Source organism: Ursus maritimus, unplaced genomic scaffold (genome assembly GCF_017311325.1).
Source record: "Ursus maritimus isolate PB19 unplaced genomic scaffold, ASM1731132v1 scaffold_12, whole genome shotgun sequence".
Taxonomy (NCBI): Eukaryota; Metazoa; Chordata; class Mammalia; order Carnivora; family Ursidae; genus Ursus; species Ursus maritimus.
Window position 1 is genome coordinate 399632 of NW_024423564.1, and position 22761 is coordinate 422392.

The window sequence follows — 22761 nt, forward strand, 5'->3', positions numbered from 1 at the left end:
GGTTATATCCATATCCATCAGTTCTGTGGCAGAGGCCACAGACTCATTATCTTTCTTTGCTGGGGGGGAATCTCTCCTCCTCGTCAATCTGATGAGGAGAGGTTGCCGGGATGCACAGAGCCCAAATTACTGACCAGGATCCAGGCAGTGTGCACTTGTTTTATAGGGACCTTAGGGATGTGGGCTTCTTGATTTTTCAGCCGGCCTTCTGGGGGAGGGGTCTGCCACACTGATACTCGGGCTACCCTGTTTGGGTAGAGTCTCCGTGTTCCCTGAGAGTGGGAATGGGGATGGGCACAATATGAACGGGTATTTCCAGGCTTTTGTTCTCTGGCGGCTTTCGCTGGATGTTTTCTATGCCTCTTCTGAGAGTCAGAGCAGCAGTGGCCCTATCCTAGCTTTTGTCTCAGAACAGAGAGATCGCAGTCCGCTCTCCACTGAGCTCTCCTGGCCACTTTAACTCTGTTTCTGTTGGTGCTGATAAAAACCCTGCGACATCCCGGGTTGTGTTCCCCACAGCCACTCTCCCAGCCCTCACTTCCAGGGCTGGCACTTCTGTGTCCTTTACGCTTCTAACACCACCAGCCACACCCAGTTCCGGCGCATGCTCCCCGAGCTTCCTGTTTCAGTGTGGTTCGAGTGTGCTCCGGAGCACCAGTTTTCTCTTTGGTTGAGTGTGGGCTCCCGAGCTTGCAGTTTCAGTCCAGTTTGAGTGAGCACTACATAGCTCCAGATTTCAGTGTGGTCACACGCACATTCCCAGGCTTACGGTCTCAGTCTGCTTTCTTGTGGGTGCTGGTCCAGGAGTCTGGCCCACTCCCCAGTGCAGGTGGCTACTACTTCCCGGTGCCTGAGTATGGTGGCTCCCTCCCCCTTTTGTTTATCTTCTGATATCTGTGCGAGCATTCACGGCTCCCGGCTTTGTACCTCAATACTCAGCACTGGAGATGTTCATTTGTAGAGATCCAGATGTGTCTTCCTGTTTCTCCTCCTCTTTCTTTTTTTTACTTTTTCTCTTTTTTTAATGTTTTTTTTTTATTATATTATGTTAGTCACCATACAGTGATGTAAAGTTCGATGATTCATTAGTTGCTTATAACACCCAGTGCACCATGCAATATGTGCCCTCCTTACTACCCGTCACCAGCCTATCCCATTCCCCCACCCCTCTCCCCTCTGAAGCCCTCAGTTTGTTTCTCAGAGTCCATAGGCTCTCATGCTTCATTCCCCCTTCTGATTACCCCCCTTTTTTAATTCCTTTCTTCCCCACCAATCTTCCTAGTTCTTATGTTCCACAGATAAGTGAAACCATATGATAATGGTCTTTCTCTTCTTGACTTATTTCACTTAGCATTATCTCTACCAGTGCGGTCCATGTTGCAGCAAATGTTGAGAAATCGTTCTTTTTGATACCTGAGTAATATTCCATTGTATATATGGACCACATCAACTTAATCCAGTTATCTGCTGAAGGGCATCTCGACTCCTTCCATGATTTAATTATTTTGGACAATGCTGCTATGAACATTGAGGTGCATATGGCCCTTCTCTTCGCTATGTCTGTATCTTTGTGGTAAATACCCAATAGTGCAAGGGGCTGGGTCATAGGGTAGCTCAATTTTTAACTTTTTAAGGGACCTCCACACTGTTTTCCAGAGTGGCTGTACCAATTTGCATTCCCACCAACAATGGAGGAGGGATCCCCTTTCTCCACATCCTCTCCAACAATTGTTGTTTCTTGCCTTGTCAATTTTTGCCATTCTAACTGGCGTAAGGTGGTATCTTAGTGTGGTTTTGATTTGAATTTCCCTGATGGCTAATGATTTTGAACATTTTTTCATGTGTCTGTTAGCCATTTGTATGTCATCATTGGAAAAGTGTCAGTTCATATCTTCTGCCCATTTTATGATTTATTTGTTTCTTGTGTATTGAGTTTGAGAAGTTCTTTGTAGATCTTGGATAGCAGTCTTTTATCAGTAGTATCATGTGCAAATATATTCTCCCATTCTGTGGGCTGCCTCTTAGTTTTTTTGACTGTTTCCTGGCTGTACAGAAGCTGTTTATCTTGATGAAGCCCACAAGTTCATTTTATGTTTTGTTTCTCTTGCCTTTGGAGATGTGTCATGAAAAAGGTTGCTGTGGCCGATGTCGTAGAAGTTGCTACCTATGTTCTCCTAAAGGATTTTGATGGATTCCTGTCTCACATCGAGGTCTTTCATCCATTTGGAGTTTATCTTTGTGTGTGGTGTGAGAGAGTGGTCAAGTTTCATTCTTTTGCATGTAGCTGTCTAATTTTCCCAGCACCATTTATTGAAGAGACTTTTTTCCACCAGATATTTTTTCCTGAATTATCAAAGATTAGTTGCCCAAAGAGCTGAGGGTCCATTTCTGGGTTCTCTATTCCATTCCATTGATCTATGTGACTATTTTTGTGCCAGTACCATGCTGTCTTTGTGATCACAGATTTGTAGTACAGCTCAAAATCTGGCATTGTGATGCCCCCAGCTTTGTTTTTCCTTTTCAACACTTCCTTGGCGATTCGGGGCCTTTTCTGGTTCCACACAAATTTAAGTACTGTTTGTTGCAGTTCATTGAAAAATGTCATTGGCATTTTATTCGTGATAGCATTGAAAGTGAAGATTGCTCTGGGTAGCATAGACATTTTAACTATGTTTATTCTTCCGATCCATGAGGATGGAATATTTTTCCATCTTTTTGTGTCTTCTTCAATGTCTTTCAAGAGTGACTTGTAGTTTCTAGAATATAGGTCCTTTACGTCTCTGGTTAAGTTAATTCCAGGGTAACATATGCTCTTTGGTGCTATTGTAAATGGGATGGAGTCCCTAATTTCTTTTTCTTCAGTCTCATTGTTCATGTATAGAAATGCAACTGATTTCTGAGCATTGATTTTGTATCCCGCCACATTACTGAATTTCTCTATAACTTCTAATAGTTTGGGATTGGATTACTTTTGGGTTTGCCATATAGAGTATCATGTCATCTGCGAAGAGAGACAGTTTGACTTCTCCTTTGCCGATTTGGATACCTGTTATCCCTTTTTGTTGTCTGATTGCTGTTGCAAGGACTTTTAGTACTATGTTGAATAATAATGGTGAGAGTGGGCATCCTTGTCGTGTTCCTGATCTTAAGGGAAAGGCTTCCAGCTTTTCCCCATTGAGAATGATATTTGCTGTAGGCTTTTCATGGATGGTTTTTATGAGATTGAGGAATGTACCCTCTATCCCTACACTCCTACGGTTTTCATCAGGAAAGAATGCTGTATTTTGTCAAATGCTTTTTTCTGCATCTATTGAGAGAATCATATGATTTTTCAATTTTTCCTTCTGGATAAAATCTATGACACTAATTGATTTGCGAATGTTGAACCACCCTTGCATCCCAGAGATGAATCCCACTTGGTCATGATGGATAATCCTTTTAATGTACTGTTGGATTCTCCTAGCCAGGATCTCGTTGAGAATTTTGGCGTCCATGTTCATTAGGGAAATCAGTCTGTAATTCTCCTTTTTGACGGGGTCTTTGCCTGGTTTGGGGATAAAGGTTATATTGGCCTCACAGAATGAGTTTGGTACCTTTCCTTCTGTTTCTATTTTTTGAAATAGCTTTCGGAGAATAGGTATTATTTCTTCTTTGAATGTTTGGTAGAATTCCCCAGGAAAACCATCTGGGCCTGGAGCTTTTTTTTCTCTTTTTTTGAAGGTTGTTTATCACTGACTCAATCTCTTCATAATTAATTGGCCTGTTTAAAAAATCAATTTCTTCCTGTTTCAGTCTTGGTAGTTTATAGGTTTCCAGGAAGTCCTCCACCTTTTCCAGATTGCTTAATTTATTGGCATAAAGCCGTTGATAAAAGTTTCTAATAATCCTTCCAATTTCATTTTTGTTGGTTGTGACCTCTCCTTTTTCATTCATAATTTTATTATTGGGTCCTTTCTCTATTATTTTGGATAAGTCTTGCTAGTGGTCTGTCAATTTTATTAATTCTTACAAGAACCAGCTTCTAGTTCTGTTGATCTGCTTAGGACTGCCTTTGCAGTAACCACTGTGTTTTCATTCCTGTTGGTCTACATAAATTGTTTAAATTGATTTTTGCTTTCCTGGTTTATCAAATCATTCCTGTGCAGGATGGTTCCTAGTCTCCAAGTGTTTGAGTTTCTTCCAAATTTTTCCTTTTGGTTGAGTTCCAATTTCAAAGTGTTGTGGTCTGAGAATATGCAGGGAATAATTTCATTCTTTTGGTATTGGTTGAGACCTGTTTTGTGACCCAGAACATGGTCTATTCTTGAGAATGTTCCATGGGCATTAGAATAGAATGAGTATTCTTTCATTCTGGGGTATAGTGTTCTATATATATCTATGAGGTCCAACTCGTCGAGTATGGCATTCAAAGCTCTTGTTTCTCTGTTGGTTTTCTGCTCCGGTCCTCTATTGCTGATAGTGGAGTGTTGAGGTCCCCTACCATTAATGCATTTTTATCTATATGTCTCTTTATTCTGGTTAAGAGTTGGCTTGTGTATTTTGCTGCTCCCCTATTAGGGGCATAGGTATTTATAATAGTCATATCCACTTGTTGGATTCATCCTTTAAGAATAATATAGGGCCCTTCTGTGTCTCTATCTTTAGTCTTTAGTTTAAAATCCAATCTTTCTGATATGAGAATTGCTACCCCAGCTTTCTTTTGAGGTCCATTGGCGTGAAAGATGGTACTCCATCCCTTTATTTTCAGTCTAAATGTATCTTTAGGTTCAAAATGAGTGTCTTGTAGATAGCAAATGGATGGGTCATGTCTTTTTATCCAATCTGCAACCCTGTGGCTTTTTATGGGAGCATTTAGGCCATTTACATTGAGACTGGTTATTGAGAGATATGATTTTAATGATGCCATGTTGCCAGTAAAGTCTTTGTTTCTATAGTTTGTGACTTTCTGCTCTGTATCACTCTTGGGGCCTTTTTACTTTTCTAGAACCCCCCTTAATATCTCCTGTAGGGCTGCTACATGGTTATGAAATTGGTCAGTGTCCGGCAATTATGGAAGTTCCTTATCTCTCCATCAATTCTGAATGACAGCCTTGCTGGATAAAGGATCCTTGGCTGCATGTTTTTCTCTGATAGAGCTTTAAAAATGCTCCCCCAGCCCTTTCTCTCATTCCAGGTCTGTGCAGACAGGTCTGACATAATTCTGATAACTTTGCCTTGGTACGTGAGAAATTTCTTTGCCCTGGACACTTTCACTACTGTATCCTTGGATCTAATATTTGTGAATTGCACTATGAGGTGACGTGTCGTAGGTTTGTCATGGTTGAGCTTGGGAAGTGTCCTCTCTGCCTCTTGGACACCAATGCTTGTTTCCTTTGCTAGATTAGGGAACTTTTCAGCTACAATTTGTTCAATTATCTCTTCTAGACCTCTGTTTTTCTCCACCCCCTTGGGGATGCTGATGATTCTGACATTGGAACGTTTCATTGAGTCAGTAATCTCCCGTCACCTACATTCTTGAGAATGGATTTTTTTGAGCCCAGATTCTAATTTAGCTTTCTCTTCTACTAACCGATCCTCCAATTTGCTGATATGTTCTTCTGCCTCATTCACCCTGGCCATCAGAGCCTCTAGTTTTGACTGCATTTGGCTCATAGAATTTTTAATTTCTGCCAGATTCGTTCTCATTTCCGGCCTTAGAGATTCTATATTCTCATTAACATTTTCGTTAATACTTTTTTCAAGTCTTCACATCATCTTGACCATTGTAACTTTGAATTCCATTTTTGATAATTTGGTTATATCCATATCCATTAGTTCTGTGGTAGAGGCCACAGACTCATTGTCTTTTCTTTGCTGGGGGGGATTTCTCCTTCTCGTCATTCTGATGAGGAGAGGTTACGGGGTTGTCCAGAGCACAAATTATTGACCGGGACCCAGGCAGTGTGCACTTGTTTTATAGGGATCTTAGGGATGTGGGCTTCTTGATTTTTCAGCCTGCCTTCTGCGGGAGGTGCCTGCCATGCTGATACTTAGGCAACCCTGTTTGGGTAGAGTTTCTGTGTCCCCTGCGATGGGGGATGAGGATGGGCACACTGTGAGCCAGTATTTCCAGGCTTTTGTTTTCTTGAGGCTTTCCCTGGCAGTTTGCTGTACCTCTTCTGAGAGTCAGAGCAGTAGTAGAAGAATCTCAGCCTCTGTCTCAGAACAGAGGGATCACGGACCAATCTCCACTGATTTTCAGGCCACTTTAACTCTGTTTCTGTTGGTGCTGCTCAACTCTGCAGCGTCCCAGGATGTGCGCCCCACACCTGGCATCCCACCCCTCACTCCAGGGCCAGTGAGTCTCCGTCCTTTGTGTTTCTAACACCACCAGTGCCAGCCACCCCTGCGGGCTCCAGGGCTCCTGGTCTCAGTCTGGTTCCAGTGAGCACACCGGAGCTCCGTTTCAGTCTGGTGGCGTGCGTTCCCTGGCTCACGGTCTCAGTCTGCTCTCTCACGGGTGCTGGTCCACCAGTCCACCCCTCCTCCTCTTTTGTTTTAAATGTAGTATAGCTGACACACAATGTTCCATTGGTTGCAGTGTACGACAAAGTGATTTGACAAGTCTATATGTTATGGTGTATTCACCGTAAGTGTATCTACTTTCTGTCACCATACAATGCGATTACAATACCATTGAATTTATTCCTTATGCTGCACCTTTCATCCCTGTGACTTGTTTATTCCATAACTGGATGCCTGTAGCTGCTACCCCCCTTCACCTATTTTGCTCATCACCTAATCCCTCCCCTCTGACAACCACCAGTTTAATCTCTATATTTATGGTTCTGGTTTGCTTGTTTGTTTTGTTTTTTAGATTCTACATGAGTGAAATCATATGGCATTTCTCTTTGTCTGATTTTTTTCACTCAGCATAACGTCCTCTAGGTCCAACCATGTTGTCACAAATGGCAAGATCTCATTCTTGTTATGTCTGATAATATTCCATTGTATATATATACACCACATTTTCTTTATCCATTCATATGGTTGGCCACTTGGGCTGCTTCCATATCTTGGCTACTGTAAATAATGCTGCAAAAAACATAGGGATGTGTATATCTTTTTGAATTAGTGTTTCTGTTTTATTTGGGTAAATACCTAATAGTGGAAATACTGTATCATATGACATTTCAATTTTTATTTTTTGGGTGAATATCTGTACTGTTTTCCATCATGGTTGCACCAATTTACATTCCCCATCCACAGTGCATGAAGGTTGCTTTTCACATGTTTCTTATACCAAAAGCAGGGCCCTGGGGAAGAAATGGGAACATATTCACAAATATGCTTGATAATATTGAATTCCAGAATCCTCTGAATTTTCTCAGCCTGTAGAAATGGGCCACTCTCCTTGGATAGGAGATCTCAGTCTTCACATTTCCATTGGCTGAAGACTCTGAATAGACTTCAACTAAAGTAGATGCCTTGTAAGATAATACTTGTCTAACTCAAGATTTGCCTCCTCCTCTCCTGCCCATTGGTTAAAGTCTCAGTAGACCCAGCTGGGTTAGTGCTGTTTCTGCTTTATACGAGGGAGGGCAGAGAGAATTATTCACTGAAGGAGTTGCAAAGAATATGTTGCAGCATACAGGAGTTCTTACCTGGGAGACGAGCTTGAGAATGGCATACAAGATGTCCTTTAATAGGTGAATGGATCAACAAATTGTGGTATATTCATACAATAAAATATTAGTCAGTGATAAAAAGAAATCACCTACCAAAATATTAAAAGACATAGGTGAAACTTAAATGCATATTGTGAAGTCAAAGAAGCCTGTCTGTAAATGCTACATGCTGTAAGATTCTAGGTGTATGATGTTCCGGAAAAAGCAAAACTATAGAGACAGTATAAGGATCGGTGTTGTCAGGGATTCAGGTAGAGCAGGGAAAGGGTGAACAGGTGAAGCATAGGTGAGATTTTTTAGGACAATGAAACTATTCTGTATGATTATGTAATGGTAGATACATATAATTATGCATTTGACAAAGCCAATAGAATTTTACAGTGTGAAGAGTGAAGCTTAATTTATGAGAATTGAAAAAATTATTTAGGAAATCAAGGAATCCTAGGGAGCAATGCAGACTGTGATGAGAGAATCTATGTTACAATGTATAAAACAACCTCACTGGAGGGGGTGACCTCAAGAACTTTGGAAATGAGAGGGATCTGTAAGACTAAAGACAAAGGAACTGTTCATAGGCATCATCCCATAGTTGATAATGATATTGAAACCATGGTAAGGGGAAAGGGTTCAGGTTAATAATTTTGATTCAACTATATGTGTATACTGGAAATGAACAATTAGGAAAATAGATGGTGGATGGTAGGTATCAGGTTTCTCATTGTTGGAGTCAAAGTTTAAAGGTGGGGAAGGGGAGGAGGCTAGAATGATCCATGTAGTGAAAGATATCAGTGTAAACTCATGTTTGCCTTACAGTGTGTTACATATAGAAACATACATACACATAGACACCAGTTAGAATATTCAGTATATTTTCTTTGTCAGATGAGAAGTCCTAAAAGAAATGACAAACCAGTAACAACGAGCATGCCAAGTGTTCAGGCCTTGGTTTCCAATATCATTCTTCATAAAGTGAAACAAGGCTCCTTGAAGAAATTGTTGATTCTAGACAGGGACAGAAAACATACAAGACAAACCTGGAGCATTTCGTGGTGCCAGAAAGTAAGAAAGTGCTCAAAAAACAAAACAAATAAAGAAAAAACAAAAAATAAAATCAAACTGAACAGCCTCACACTGATGTATTAAGAAAGGACACAGGAGTTAATGGGAAGAGCTCCCAATGGCCAAAGCTGGAATAATCTGAGCAACAAAATAAAGTACTGTTCAGGACCTTTGCCCATTTCTTAATTTGTTTGCGTATTGATATTGTGTGATAAGTGTTCTTTATACATTTTGAATATTAATACTTTATCAGATATGTGGTTTGCAAATATTTTTCCCTGTTCCCTCTTCATTCTGTTGATTGTTTCCTTTCCTGTGCAGAAACTTTTATAAGTCCTAGTTGTGTCCTTTTGCTTTTGTTGCCTGTGCTTTTGGTATCAAATCCAAAAAAGTAATTGCCAAGACGAATGCCAAACAGCTTTTTCCCTATGTGTTCTTCTGGGAGTTTTATGATTTCAGGTCTTCCATTTAAGTCTTTAATCCCATTTCAGTTGATTCTGTGTATGGTTCTAAGAGACCAATTCTATTCTTTCACATGTGGATATCCAGTTTTCCCAACACCATTTGTTGAAGAGCCTATACTTTTCTTAGTTGACCATGTATGCATGGATTTATTTCTGGTTTCTCTCTTTTGCTCCCTTGATCTATGTGGCCATTTTTATGTCAATACCATACTGTTTCCAACAGGTATATGAAAAGGTGACCATCATCACTAATCAGCATGAAAATGCAAATCAAAACCACAATGAGATACCACCTCACACTGGTTAGAATGGCTAAAATAAACAACAGTAGAAACAACAGATGTTGGTGATGGCGTGGAGAAAGGTGTGTACACTGTTACACTGTTGATGGGAATGTAAACTGATGCAGCCACTCTGGAAAACAGTATGGAGGTTCCTCAAAAAGTTAAAAATAGAAATACCCTATGACCCAGGAATTGCACTAATAGGTATTTACCCAAAGGATAAAAAAAATACTGATTCAAAGGGGCACGTTCACCATGATGTTTATAGTAGCATTATCAACAATAGCCAAACTATGGAAAGAGTCCAAATGTCCATTGACTGATGAATGGATAAAGAAGATGTGGTATACACACACACACACACACACACACACACACACACACAGAGGAATATTACTCAGCCATCAAAAAATGAAATCTTGCCATTTGCAATGACATGGGTGGAACTAAGTGAAATAAGTCAGTCACAGAAAGACAAATGCCATATGATTTCGCTCATATGTGCAATTTAAAAAACCAAAAAGAGAGAGGGAAGGAACCCATAAAAGACTCTTAACTATAGAGAACAAACTGAGGATTGATGGAGGGAGGTGGGTGGGGGATGGGCTAAGGGTATTAAGGAGGGCACTTGTTGTGATGAGCATTGGGTGTTATATGTAAGTGATGAATCACTGAATTCTACTCCTGAAACCAATATTGCACTATATGTTAACTAACTAAAATTTAAATTAAAAAAAAACAAACAAAATTAAAAGAAAAAAGCATAATGAGATATCACCTCACACCTGTTATAATAGCTATTAAAAAAAGTCAAAAGCTAACAAGTGTTGGCAAGGATGTGGAGAAAAGGGAACCACTGTACAATATTGGTAGAAACGTAAACTGACACAGCCTTTATGGAAAATAATATGGAAGGTTCTCAAAAAATTAAAAATAAAACTACCATATGCTCCAGCAATCCTATTTCTGGGTATATACCCAAAGGAAATGAAATCAGTATCTGAAGAGACATCTGCACTACCATGTTCATTGCAGCATTATTCACAATGACCAAGATATGGAAATAATCTAAATGTTAACAGATGAATGGATAAAGAAAATGTGGTATACAACATATATTATATTATATTTATTATATTATATTATATTATATTATATTATATTATATTATATTATATTATATTATATATCATTATATTATATATTATATTATATTAATTTTTAGTGTTATATATAATGTGATGCATAATAATATATATATTATCAAGCTTAATACATAATTACTTATTCATGACCAAAAAAGCTGAACTTAAGTAAAATGGTGGTTACCAGAGGCTGGCATTTGGGGATAAAGGAAAGATTTTTTGAAAAGACAAAAAGAAGTTATGGGGCACCTGGGTGGCTCAATCTGACTCTTGATTTCAGCTCAGGTCATGATCTCAGGGTTGTGAGTTGAGCTCTGCATTGGGCTCTGTGCTGGGCATGGAGCCTGCTTAAGATTCTCTCTCTCCCAGATTTTTGCAAATGTTTTGTCAGGTAAAGGGTTAGTATCCAAAATCTATAAAGAACTCATCAAACTCAACACCCAAAGAACAAATAATCCAGTCAAGAAATGGGCAGAAGACATGAACAGACATTTCTGCAAAGAAGACACACAAATGACCAACAGACACATGAAAAAATGCCCAACATCATTTGGCATCAGAGAAATACAAATCAAAACCACAATGAGGTACCACCTCACACCAGTCAGGATGGCTAAAATTAACAAGTCAGGAAATGACAGATGTTGGCAAGGATGCAGAGAACGGGGAACCCTCTTACATTGTTGGTGGGAATGCAAGCTGGTGTAGCCACTCTGGAAAACAGTATGCAGGTTCCTCAAAAAGTTGAAAATAGAACTACCCTACGACCCAGCAGTTGCACTACTAGGTATTTACCCCAAAGATACTAATATGGTGATCTGAAGGGGCACATGCACCCCAATGTTCATAGCAGCAATGTCCACAATAGCCAAACTGTGGAAAGAGCCCAGATGTCTACCACCATATGAATGAATAAAGAAGATGTGAGATATAGATAGATAGATGATATAGATAGATAGATGATAGATAGATATATATAGATATAAAATGGAATATTACTTAGCCATCAAAAAATGAAATCTTGCCATTTGTAATGATGTGGACAGAATTAGAGGTTATTATACTGAACAAAGTAAGTCAGTCAGAGAAAGACAATTATCGTATGTTCTCATTCATAGGTGGAATTCAAGAAACAAAACAGAGGAGCCTAGAGAAAAGGAAGGAAAAATAAAACAAGATGAAATCAGAGAGGGAGACAAATTATAAGAGACTCTTAACCATAGGAAACCAACTGAGGGCTGCTGGAGGACAGGGGACTGGGGGGATGGATTAACAAGGTAATAAGCACAAGGAGGACAGGTGATATAATGAGCACTGGGTGTTATATACAACTGATGGATCACTGAACTATACCTCTGAAACTAATAATACACTATATGTTAATTAATTGAATTTAAATTAAAAAAAGATTCTCTCTCTCCCTCTCCCTCTGTCCCTCCCCCTGCCCCTCTCAAAAGACAAAATAAATCAAGAAAGGAGAATGGTGGTTGCCATTGTTGCAATGGTACAGAGTTTCAGTTTTGCAAGATGAAAGAGTTCTGGAGATGGGCTGTTGCACAACAAAATAAATGTTCTCGATACTATTGAACTGTATTAGATAGTAAGTTTTATATTATGCATGTTTTACCATAATAAAAAAGAAAAAATAACTATTGGATTATAGGCCAAAATATAAAATAAATATTCATGAGTCTACACTAAAACAAATAAGCGATTAAACACATAAACAAATAGTGAGAAGGAAGAGACAAATTTCCTGTACAGAAAATTCCAAATGATTTATGTTGATACTTCACCCTCAATGACAGGGAGCTTACTCCCCACTTCACATGGTGACTTCCTTCCAAACATCACACTATTCGAAAGATGGGAGATGAGGGGTAGGCTGAGGAACATTTAACTTTACAGTGGGAAAACCTGACACACACTACATTAAGTCAGGAGATCAAAGTGATAAATCATGTCAGGAGTATGTACTTTTCATATAACGTGATGACAATGGACCTTTACCTTTGTATTCTTTCTCCCAAAACCCCACAACTTCAGTCTAGTCATAAGAGAAACATCAGGCAAACCCAAATTGAGGGATAGTCTACAAAATAGCTTATCTGTACTCCCTCAAAACAGTCAACATCACCAAAAACAAGGGAAAGCTGAGACACTGTCGGTCACGAGGAGCTTAGGAGACAAGATGACTAAATATGGTGGCGTATCTTTAGGTGGGATCCTGGAACAGAAAAAGACATTAGGTTAAAACTAAGGAAATTAGAGTAAATCATGAACTTTAGCTAATATATCACTATTGTTTTGTTAATTGTAATAAATGAACCATATCCATGTAAGATGTTAATAATATGAGAAACTGGGTGTGGAGTACATGCGAACTCTCTGTACTAGCTTCTCAACTTTTTTGTAAATCCAAAGCCACTCTAAAAAAATGGGGTCTATTAAAAACAACAACAACAACAACAACAACCAAAAAACATCAAAACTTAACTCTCCAAAGAAAATGAGTGCATACTTTGAGTTTTTCTGGTTACTTCTCCCTTTGCCCCAGTATTCCTGCCCAGTCCTACTCAGACTTCTCATAACTCTTGTCCTGTTAGGAGGACTTGAGCATCCTCACCCTGTAAGTACAGATGGTCCCCCACTTACTATGGTTTGACTTATAATTTTTTTAAAAGATTTTATTTATTATTTATTATTTATTCGACAGAGATAGAAACACTCAGCGAGAGAGGGAACACAAGCAGGGGGAGTGGGAGAGGAAGAAGCAGGCTCATAGCGGAAGAGCCTGATGTGGGGCTCGATCCCATAACGCGTGGGGCTTGATCCCATAACGCTGGGATCACGCCCTGAGCTGAAGGCAGACGCCTAACCGCTGTGCCACCCAGGCGCCCCTGACTTATGATTTTTTGACTATGCAATGGTGTGAAAGCAATATGCATTCAGTAAAAAACCATACTTCAAATTTTGAATTTGAATCTTTTCCTGAGCTAGCAATATGTGGATGATACTCTCTTGTGATATTGGGCAGAGGCAGGGAGCCCCAGCTCTCTGTCAGCCACATAGTCACGAGGGTGAATAACTGATACTCGCATAGCCATTCTGTACCTATACAACCATTCTGTTTTTCAGTTCCAGGGCAGTATTCAGTAAGTTGCATGAGGTGTTCAAAGCTTCATTATAAAACAGGCTTTGTGTTAGATGATTTTACTCAACCGTAGGCTACTGTAAGTGCTCTGAGCATGTTTACAGTGGGCTATGCTATGCTGCAATGTTCGGTAGGTTAGGTGTATTAAATGTATTTTCAACTTACTATATTTCCAACTTATGATAGATCTTTTGGGACATAAATGTATTTTAAGTTGAGGAAGATCTATAATGAGAGCCACTGACAAGTGTTAGCAGAAGCAATGAGGTTAGATCCAAAGTCTAAGTAGAACACCTTGTCCTCTGCATGATGAGCACAATGTGGGGGTGCATAGGGAGGCAAGGAGCAAAGGTGACAAGATTAAAGGCCATTGCAATAGCTGAGGTGAAGAATGATCTCAGTCCAAGCTTGGGGGTTTTGGCGGGGCTTTAACAAGGAAGTGGTCATCGGTGGGACAGGGTGGGGAAGAGAAGGAAGAGGAGAGATGATGTCTCTGCCGAGGTGAATGCACAGACGGTGGTATCATTGCCCAGAAAAGAGTTCCTAAGGGGGAAACATGGTGAGTGTTGCTATGGTTGGGCGGGGAGTAAGGGATGCTAAGTGCCATTTGGGTCTGTTGAGTCTAGCTGCCTGCGGACATCTCAACAGGGATGCCCCAGGCATATCCTCATGGCTGTGGTAAAATACCTTCAGGGGGCTTGAGACAACCTGCCTGAAATGATGGGGTTAAATAGTTAAAGGCAGGTGACTTGAAGCATTAAAGGCAGAGTTTGTCCCAGGAAGGAGAGGGCCCTAAGTCCTGGTGTGACTGATGCCAGTAAAGGCTACAGAAATGTCAGAGAGGGTAATGGCTACAATGGCCTTGGATCTGTATTTCTCCAGCCTACTGAGCACGCCCTTGATTCCAGTGGGCTCAACCTTTCCTTTCTTTAGTGACACTGTCACTGTCACTAGTTGGGACCAGTCTTAGGATTCTCCTCCTCCCATCTTGCTCAATTCTGCTTCTATCACTTTTGTAAAGTTTTCCTTAGCCAAGTAGATAGTCCATAAGACTCTTAGAAGCCATTCTACAGAGAGAACACCCAGGAAGGGACCAGAACCCAGCCAAAGCCTGCATAACTCTCTGGTATCTTCCCAGAGCCCTTCCCAAAGTGAGAAGATGAGAGGAGATTGGAGGTGCTGGACTGAGCTTGGCCAGGGGCTAGGATTGGGCCTGGTGTGTGTTGTAAGGCAGTGCTGGACTGAGGCGGGCAGATCCTCCTTCCCCCAACAAGTTTAACTGGTCCCTGCTTCGTGACCAAGAATTGGCAAGCATTGCTTTCAGGTGCATGAGTGAAATTGTTTCAGTTTGGTATTGGTTTAGTTTCCTTTTAAGAAACTGATGAATGTATTGGGTGATTTGGGGAGCAGAATTAAAGACGTCTTTCCTCCTTTGGGAATTGGCCAAGAGAGTCTGTTGGAACCGTTGACCCACACACAGATTTTTATATGGTGAGAGACAGATGAGAAAAGACGAACAGAATACAGGATCCCAGGACTTCCAGGATTTATTCTGTATTATTGTACACACTTAGAGATTAAACTATAATACTGGGGACGAAGTCAGAGTTAGTGTAGTAACAGTCTCCTCAAGCAGAGGTTCTGGCCACATGAGGTTGGGACTGAGCTCATTAGGGCTGGGTGCTGGACAATAACTTCCCCTTCCCCTAGCCCCGTCAAAGAAACAGGAGGACAGGTCAGGCAGGTTCACAGATGAGGCAGGCCACCCAGGCTGAGGACCTGAGATTAGCGAGGCCACTGGCTCTCTCTTCACTTGTGTGGGATGGCCTGAGAGCCTCTGGGATACTGTGCGTGCTTACTTATGTTTTGGGGGGCCATACACCCCCTGCTTCTGTTATTGTTGCTCTGTGAGGGGTAAGACTTCTCCCTTCAGTGGCTGAACTGGCTGGGTGTCTTAGACCTGGCCAGGAACGGGGACAAAAGCAGGCTGCTGCACCTGCCCCTCCTGCTGCTCTGCCGGCTCTGGCTGCTGCTCCTGCTGTTCCAGGAGCTGCTCTTCTTTCTTTTCCAGTTGCTCATTACCCTTTGCTAGCTCTTGATGCAGTTGCTGGTCCAAGAGCTTCTTTTCCTGTTCTAGCTCTTCCTTTTGCTGCTGCTTCCTTTGTGCTTTCACCTTCTCCAGCTGGTGCTCCAGATTTTTTGCTTCCTGATGTTCCTCACACTGTTCCTTTTGCTGCTGCTGCAGTATTTTCTGCTCCTGTAGCTCCTCCTTCTGCTGTTCCAGATGCTGTCCTAAGTGCAGTTCGTGCTCTTGCTGCTGCTGCTGTTCCAGATGCTTTTCCAGGTGAAGTTCCTGCTCCTGTGATTCTTGCTGCTGCTGCTGCTGCTGCTGCTGTTCCAGATGCTTTTCCTGCTCCTGTAGCTCCTGCTGCTGCTGTTCCAGATGCTTTTCCTGCTCCTGTAGCTCCTGCTGCTGCCGTTCCAGATGCTGTTCCAGATGCAGTTCCTGCTTCTGTGACTCTTGCTGCTGCTGCTGTTCCAGATGCTCTTCCAAGTGCAGTTCTTGCTTCTGTGACTCCTGCTGCTGCTGCTGTTCCAGATGCTGTTCCAGGCACACTTCGTGTTCCTGTGATTCTTGTTGCTGCTGCTGTTCCTGCTGTTCCAGATGCTGTTCCTGCTGCTGTGGCTCACATTGTTGCTCAGGCACCCCCTTCACAAGAGTTGTGTGTTTCCTCTCATGCTGCAGGGGGATGTCCCCTGGGAGCCTGGAAGGCATCTTCTGGCACAGGGTTGGTAGTGAAGTTGGCTGTTTCACTTGCTCCTGCTGGGTATCGATTGGTGGAGAAACAGGCTTGAGGGGCTCCTGACTGAGGGCAGGGGGCAGGGTCACTGGCAGAGTGTGTTGCTGGGACATCCTGGAACCTGCTTTAGATCAGCCTGAAAAACAGAAGGGGTCAGAAGGGTGACTGAAGGCAGAGGGAGTGGGTGAATCCCCAGAATCTGCAGAAGGGCCTCGTTTCTCAGCATCCTTTCTCATTCCTTGGGTTGGGGCTCTCCTACCCAATCTGGGCTATGTTTCCCAGAAGCAGCAGAGTGAAGGGGAGGAGGGGGAGGGCTGAGAAAGGCCCTCTTAGGAGTCTCTTGTTCTCAGATAGAGCCAACAAAGAGGTTTGTCTTCAGAGTTACTGGGTGACAGTGGGCTGGGTGCCATTTCTTGCCTAATCCTTGCCTCTGTCCCTACTTCTGACCTCTATTGACCAAGAAGGAGAGATGACTTCTGGGGTTATGATGGGAAGAGGTGAAGTCCTAGGAAAAGAAGGGTGCTTCTGGAGGACTCCTGAGTCCTAGAAAATCAGTGGCCCATAGCACACAACCTGGACTACTCACACAACATAGTATCAGCTTAAGTGTCCCACTGAAAGGTTGTATGTTTCTGAGCAGGTCACTTAGTCCTGCTGGGTCTCAGATTTCCCTCTATAAAATTAGCAGATCGGCCTCTTCAACGCCATGACCTCCAACTCATGACCTTCGGAGCTTTAGCTACAGCCCTAGCACTTGGGGGACAGAGTGGGGGGAAGGGCTGGAATGTTGCTGGGAAGTGGAGCCAGTTCTTCCAAGTCTTGTACTTCTAAGTTGGCTTTTCCAGCTCCTGCTTTGCCTGGGTTTCTCCAAATAGAAGATTTTCCCCCATTTTGCCATTCTCCCTTCTGCAGTACAACAAGAGTTACATGCATTTCCCTCAAACCCCTGCCCCACTAAAGAAGGCACAATCATGGTCAACCCAAATCAAACAGTTTCAGGGAAGAAATTGACTGTACTCCCCCTCATCCCCATCTTAACTCTTTTCTCTCTCTCTCTCTCTCTCTCTCTCACACACACACACAGACACACACTCCAAAACATCAAAGATGGGACAGGAGGGGAGGGGATTGTTCTTTCTTCTATGTTTTCATGCTATGACATATGTCCTTCAGCAGAGTGACCTGAGCCCTCCCAAAAAGGCATGTAGTCCAGTTGAATCTCCTGAGAGTGATCCATGCACCCACCCAGGCTGGCCACCCTAGCCACCTTCTGGTGTGCTGGATAACCCTGGTGCCAGCCCCAGTCCTCCCAGCTAATGCTTACCAGACTCACAGTGGGGATGGCTGCAGAGGCCTCTAGTGGAGTTCTGAGCTGGGCAGGAGCCAGGGTGCCCTTTATATGGTTCCCCGGTCCAACCTCCTTCCCTGGTTGAAGGAGATGGACTGGTTTCACCACTCAAGTTGGTCAACTTCCTTCAGCCCCTTCCTGACTCATCACAGGCACCTGAAGCAGAAAACCCCTCAGGGCCCCTTTCCACAGAGACACAGAGAGAGCTCTGGGGGCTCTGTCACTCCTGTGATACTCATCTGACCTAGGCATGGGGAGGTGAGGGAGGCATCTTGGGAAACTGGTCCCCTTTTCCTATTGCTTTGTGACCTTAGCCAAGCCTTTTCTCTGAATCTTAATTTCTTCACTTGTAAAACAGGGTCATCCTGATAATTAGGCCTGGAGATTCATTTCCAAGGACATGGAAAGGAAAGTTATGTGTTTCTATGGGATGTTCAGGCTGGGGTGTGTGGTGTCAAGGTGGGAAGAATCGCATCTCATGAAGGGATGGGGTTGCTGGGGATTCTCTTGGCCACTAGCCCACAGTCCATCTGCTCTCAGGACATATCTATAACTCCGTTCTGCATGGAAATAAATCCTGTCGTGAGGGGGTCAGACTTTAGACCAGAAGGGTCAAGTAGAAGGTTTGTAGGGGGTCTTCTGCTGTGAGCTAGGGGCTGCCTTGGTCCCATGCCCAAGTTTGTAGTTACAGAAGTTCTCAAGAAAGCCATGCTCATAAATACTCCAAAGCATGGACCACTCACACAAGGAAACAGGTATTAAATATACAATAAATAATGTCATAAATATTGCTTTTTATGATTAATTTTATTGTTTTTTTCTATAATTTTCTTGGAACACATAAAGGTATAAAGATCAAACCAAATCACCCATTGCTTTCTCCAAATCATTCTCTAAAAATAGCTTAAGCAACTCTTCAGGGTGGGAGTTGGAGATTATCCCTCCTCAATGACAAAAGTGACCCGGCTTATCTGGAAAAAATTCCAAGTTCACTGCATGGTTTCAAAGACCCTCACTAGGTGTCCTCAGTTCCTAGGACAAGTCCAGGGTTCCCACCTCGGCGCTTGGTGTCTGCTCTTTCTTGGCCAACAGGCTTCTGCAGGGTCCCTGGCTCTTTGTATCTTTTGGCTTCCAAATAAGTGCTGGGGTCTGCCAGAGAGCTTTCCTTGTCTCCCTACCTAGAGGCTTATCTTCTGGTTCGCTTCATTTCACTAATAACAGTTGAGAGCCCTTTTTGTATTTGTTCGCTTGTTTCTTTTTTGTCTTTCCCACTGGAAATAAGCTCCATAAGGAAGGGTTTTGCCTGCTGTGTTTTCCACCATAGTCCCAGAATTTATCATAACCACCACATATACAAAGTGCTCTATAAATACTCGTTGAAGGAATGAATGAATGGTGAATCTCAGCACCTGGAGATAACCACTACTAAACATTTTAGCATTGTGCATGTACACATGTGTATATAAACAAAATCAAATTGTGACTTTGCCTTTCTTTTTAATGACTGGGTAATCGCTTATTTTGTAGACATCATTTATTTAAGCTCTCTTCTTTACAACCGAATCAAAAGGAAATATTAGAATAATACTCATTTCTGGGGCTAATTTTGAGGAGTGTCCTGATTCCCAGTGGTTTCCTGATAAGCACCTCCTTCCCAGCCTCAAATAGATCTATTTATAGTGTTAATTTTGCCATGTGCCTGGGGCTCAGTCTGAAAAGACAGGTGGAACATTCCCTCCTCTGGAATACTACCCTCTACCCTTGCCCAATCTGTTCCCTGAACCCACCAAGGACCTCACACTGCCCTCCCTGTAGCACAGGGATAAGCTATCTTCTGAGGTAGGGAAAGCCCTCTTCACACCCTCTACCTTCCCCCTCCCCCATGAAGAACTAACCAAGCATCCTCACATGGGCACCCATGACTTGCACTCAGATGCTGATCTCACATGGGAGGAATCTGCCTCTCCCCAGCCCTTGACAGTCAGTCCCAGGGCAGCAGGCCCTGCTGAAGGAAGTCACACCGGTCTTATGGGTTTCTAGGGGCTCTTATCTGCCAGATCTGCCTCCCGCCCTCTGATTCACAGCATAATGAGAGCTTTGCAGGGAAGACAGTGTGTGTGAACCTTAGGCCACTGGGTAAAGCTAGGGTGTTGGGAGAAGGGTGGAGCAGGGGCTGAGGGAATATGTGTGTTCCTGTGAGGGGTTGGAGAAGCCCCAGGCTTTTAGGGGCTGAGAGGCCCCATGCTCTGCCTTCCGTTTGCCCCATTTAGGGGACAGAAATGCATGTATATGGGGGAGATTCTCTCAATGTCTGTGTGAGTGATCTCATAGGCCTCAGGTCCACAAGATGAGTCTGGGTAACTGTCCAGCCCCCGCCCAGTGTAATGAGGATGAGCTCATATCCCATGACACATGGCAGAGGCCTTGACCCTAGCTCTTCCCTAACTCAGGGAGGCCCTGGATATTTCTCTTGCAGAGGCAGAAATTGGCTGGGTTCTCTTTCTGTCCGAGTGAGACAATCCATTTGAACTATTGCCTAGCTGTGGGGGGAAGGAGTATCGGTTACAGCATTTTACTGCTTTGGGGGAGAATATTAAGGATAGGTCTTAGTAAGCTGGCAGCATGGAGTGATGGCAGATGGTCCTAGGAAGGTGACTTGGACCAGGAGTCCTGTGTTCCCATCTTATGTAGCCATGCCTAAACTGTTTCCTGGTGAGGCAATGCCCCCACTCTCTGAAGCCGCTAACTTTTCCTTTCTCCCCATAGGCGTCCTCTGACCAGGTCACTGCCACTGACATCATCTCCCAATCTTCAACCCTCACTGATAGGCTCCCCATATGCCCTGAATTCTCCTTGTCTGCCTTCACAGCTTCCTGAACCTGACCTCCACTCCTTGTTCACCTCTTGAGCCCATCTGCTGCTCTCCAAGGGAATAAGGCAAGGAATGGAGATGAGAGGGCCAAGAGGCTGATTCTTCCTCCTTGGGCTTCTGGGTTGGTTAAGGTGATGTGCTCCATTTGCTTCTGTTTGTCTTCCTCTGGCTTCCCCTCCTTGCTCTGTGGGATTGCTCATTCCCACGTTCAGGTCCCAGTGCTGATTGCTGTAGAAAAGCAGTCACAGCTCTGCTCTTGGAACGGCAAGAGGAGCAAAGTCATGAAAGGCTATCAGTAGTGGAGAAATGGAGTTGCTTAGTGCCCTCGCCTCCAGCTGTCAGGGTGTCCTCCCCCTTGGGCTCACTGTTGGGCAATCATATTCTTCGTAGTTGAATCTCTGCACCAGAATGCAGCAGCATGCCTGAACTAAGGGGACTTAATGCATGGGGAAGGCCTCATCTAGCGCCTGGTGCATAGGAGCTTCCTAATACAGCCTAGTGCTTGCAAGGGGGCCAGGCCCCTGTAGTGACAGGTGGTCGCTGGAGTCTGGAGAGGAGACATGAGTTCCCCAAGGGACTACAGAAGGTCTGCAATTGAGCTGGGCTGGAACCCACATGATCCTGATCTCCATGCAGTGGACTTTTTTCCCCAGCAAGCTGCCTCCCCAGGTGCCTGAGTGTCTGATGATGGTGAGAGGTTGCATGAGATAACCTCAGATATCTTCCAACTCTGTGAGTCAGCCATTTACTGAGTGATCCCATTGTGGTCAGTTCTAGGTTTTCTGGAAGAAAGGCCAGTCTTCTCTGGCTCAGATTCAGCCAAAATGTGCTTGGGTTGACCCTCATTAGTCCTGGGAACAGAAAGCTCTACTCACTGGCTGGTGCTGTTGTTTATTTTAGCCTAATCCAACCAGGGAGATGTTACTGTTCCAAGATGGGCACAGGCCTTGGACTAAGACAGGCCCAGGTTTGAATCTCACTCTACCTCTTGTTATCTGGACAAGCCACATTAACTCTATTGTCCTTAGTTTCTTTGTCTATAAAATGGAGATACAAATACCTCTTTCTATTCCTGTAAGGATTTGGTGAGGTAATACATGTGGTTAGCACGTAGATTGCACTCAAACGGATGGTTTTATTGTTGGGAGTCATTGCCAATATTTGCTGATGGAATGCAGTGTGTTACTGGCCTAAATATAGAGTTTAAAGGATGCAAGTTATTCAAAAACCATCAGCTTTAAGTTTCTCATTTTGCTAGTGGGAAGGCTGAAGCCACAGAGTCCCACAGTACATAGGAGTCGAGTGGAGACAGAAGCCAGGTCTCCTGATTTCCCATTTGCTCCTTCTGGCTGGCCAGCTCCTGAGCCTCAGGAGGTGCTTCAGCTCAGCCTAGGAGACTGTCTCCCTTGTGCACATGAGGCCCCACGAAAACCGATTGTGTTCCCTCATGCTGGACTCACTAAGGAATCCAAATGGGATTGCATTCCTACGGCATGATGGTTCCTGGAGGGGCCTGGGGCCCTGTGTAGGCAGGAGAGGCAGCCATTTCAGTCTAACCTTGATGTGGACAAAAAAAGGAATCCAGCTGCCAGTTGAGGAGTCTACAGACAGCCCCATGGGGCCAAAGATGGATGCCAAGGTCTCTGTCATCACACAGAATGCAGATGATGGGCAACGAACACGTGGGGTAAGACTTCACCCACGCTGTGCGCAGGATCTGAAGGCAGTGCCTAGAAGAGCACATCTGGTAGAAGGCAGACAAGAAGCGTGACAAGGCCATGGGTGTAGGGAATAGGCAGGGACATCACAGAGCGGAGAAAAGAGGCAGGTGCAGAACAAAAAGGGAGAGAGACCAAATCCAGCTGTGTAGCCTCCCGAGAAGAGTTGCCAACAGTCAGACAAGTCAAAGGAGGCAGAGACGCCTCAGGACTTGGCCAACCTTCTGGTTTTACACTACCCCCCCCCCC

General features: G+C 43.4%; 1 protein-coding gene across 1 annotated transcript; it reads right to left on the reverse strand.

The window, feature by feature from the left end:
- Nucleotides 1-15318: 15318 nt before the first annotated feature.
- Nucleotides 15319-16703, reverse strand: IVL (involucrin). The gene has a single exon (XM_008695762.2). It carries the CDS (start codon nucleotides 16685-16687, stop codon nucleotides 15728-15730), a length of 960 nt encoding a protein of 319 aa, XP_008693984.2. The 5' UTR covers nucleotides 16688-16703; the 3' UTR covers nucleotides 15319-15727.
- Nucleotides 16704-22761: the final 6058 nt, after the last annotated feature.

Bases quoted from the DNA above. Each gene is read 5' to 3' on its own strand.
- IVL (XM_008695762.2), bottom strand. From the start codon at position 16,687: ATGTCCCAGCAACACACTCTGCCAGTGACCCTGCCCCCTGCCCTCAGT.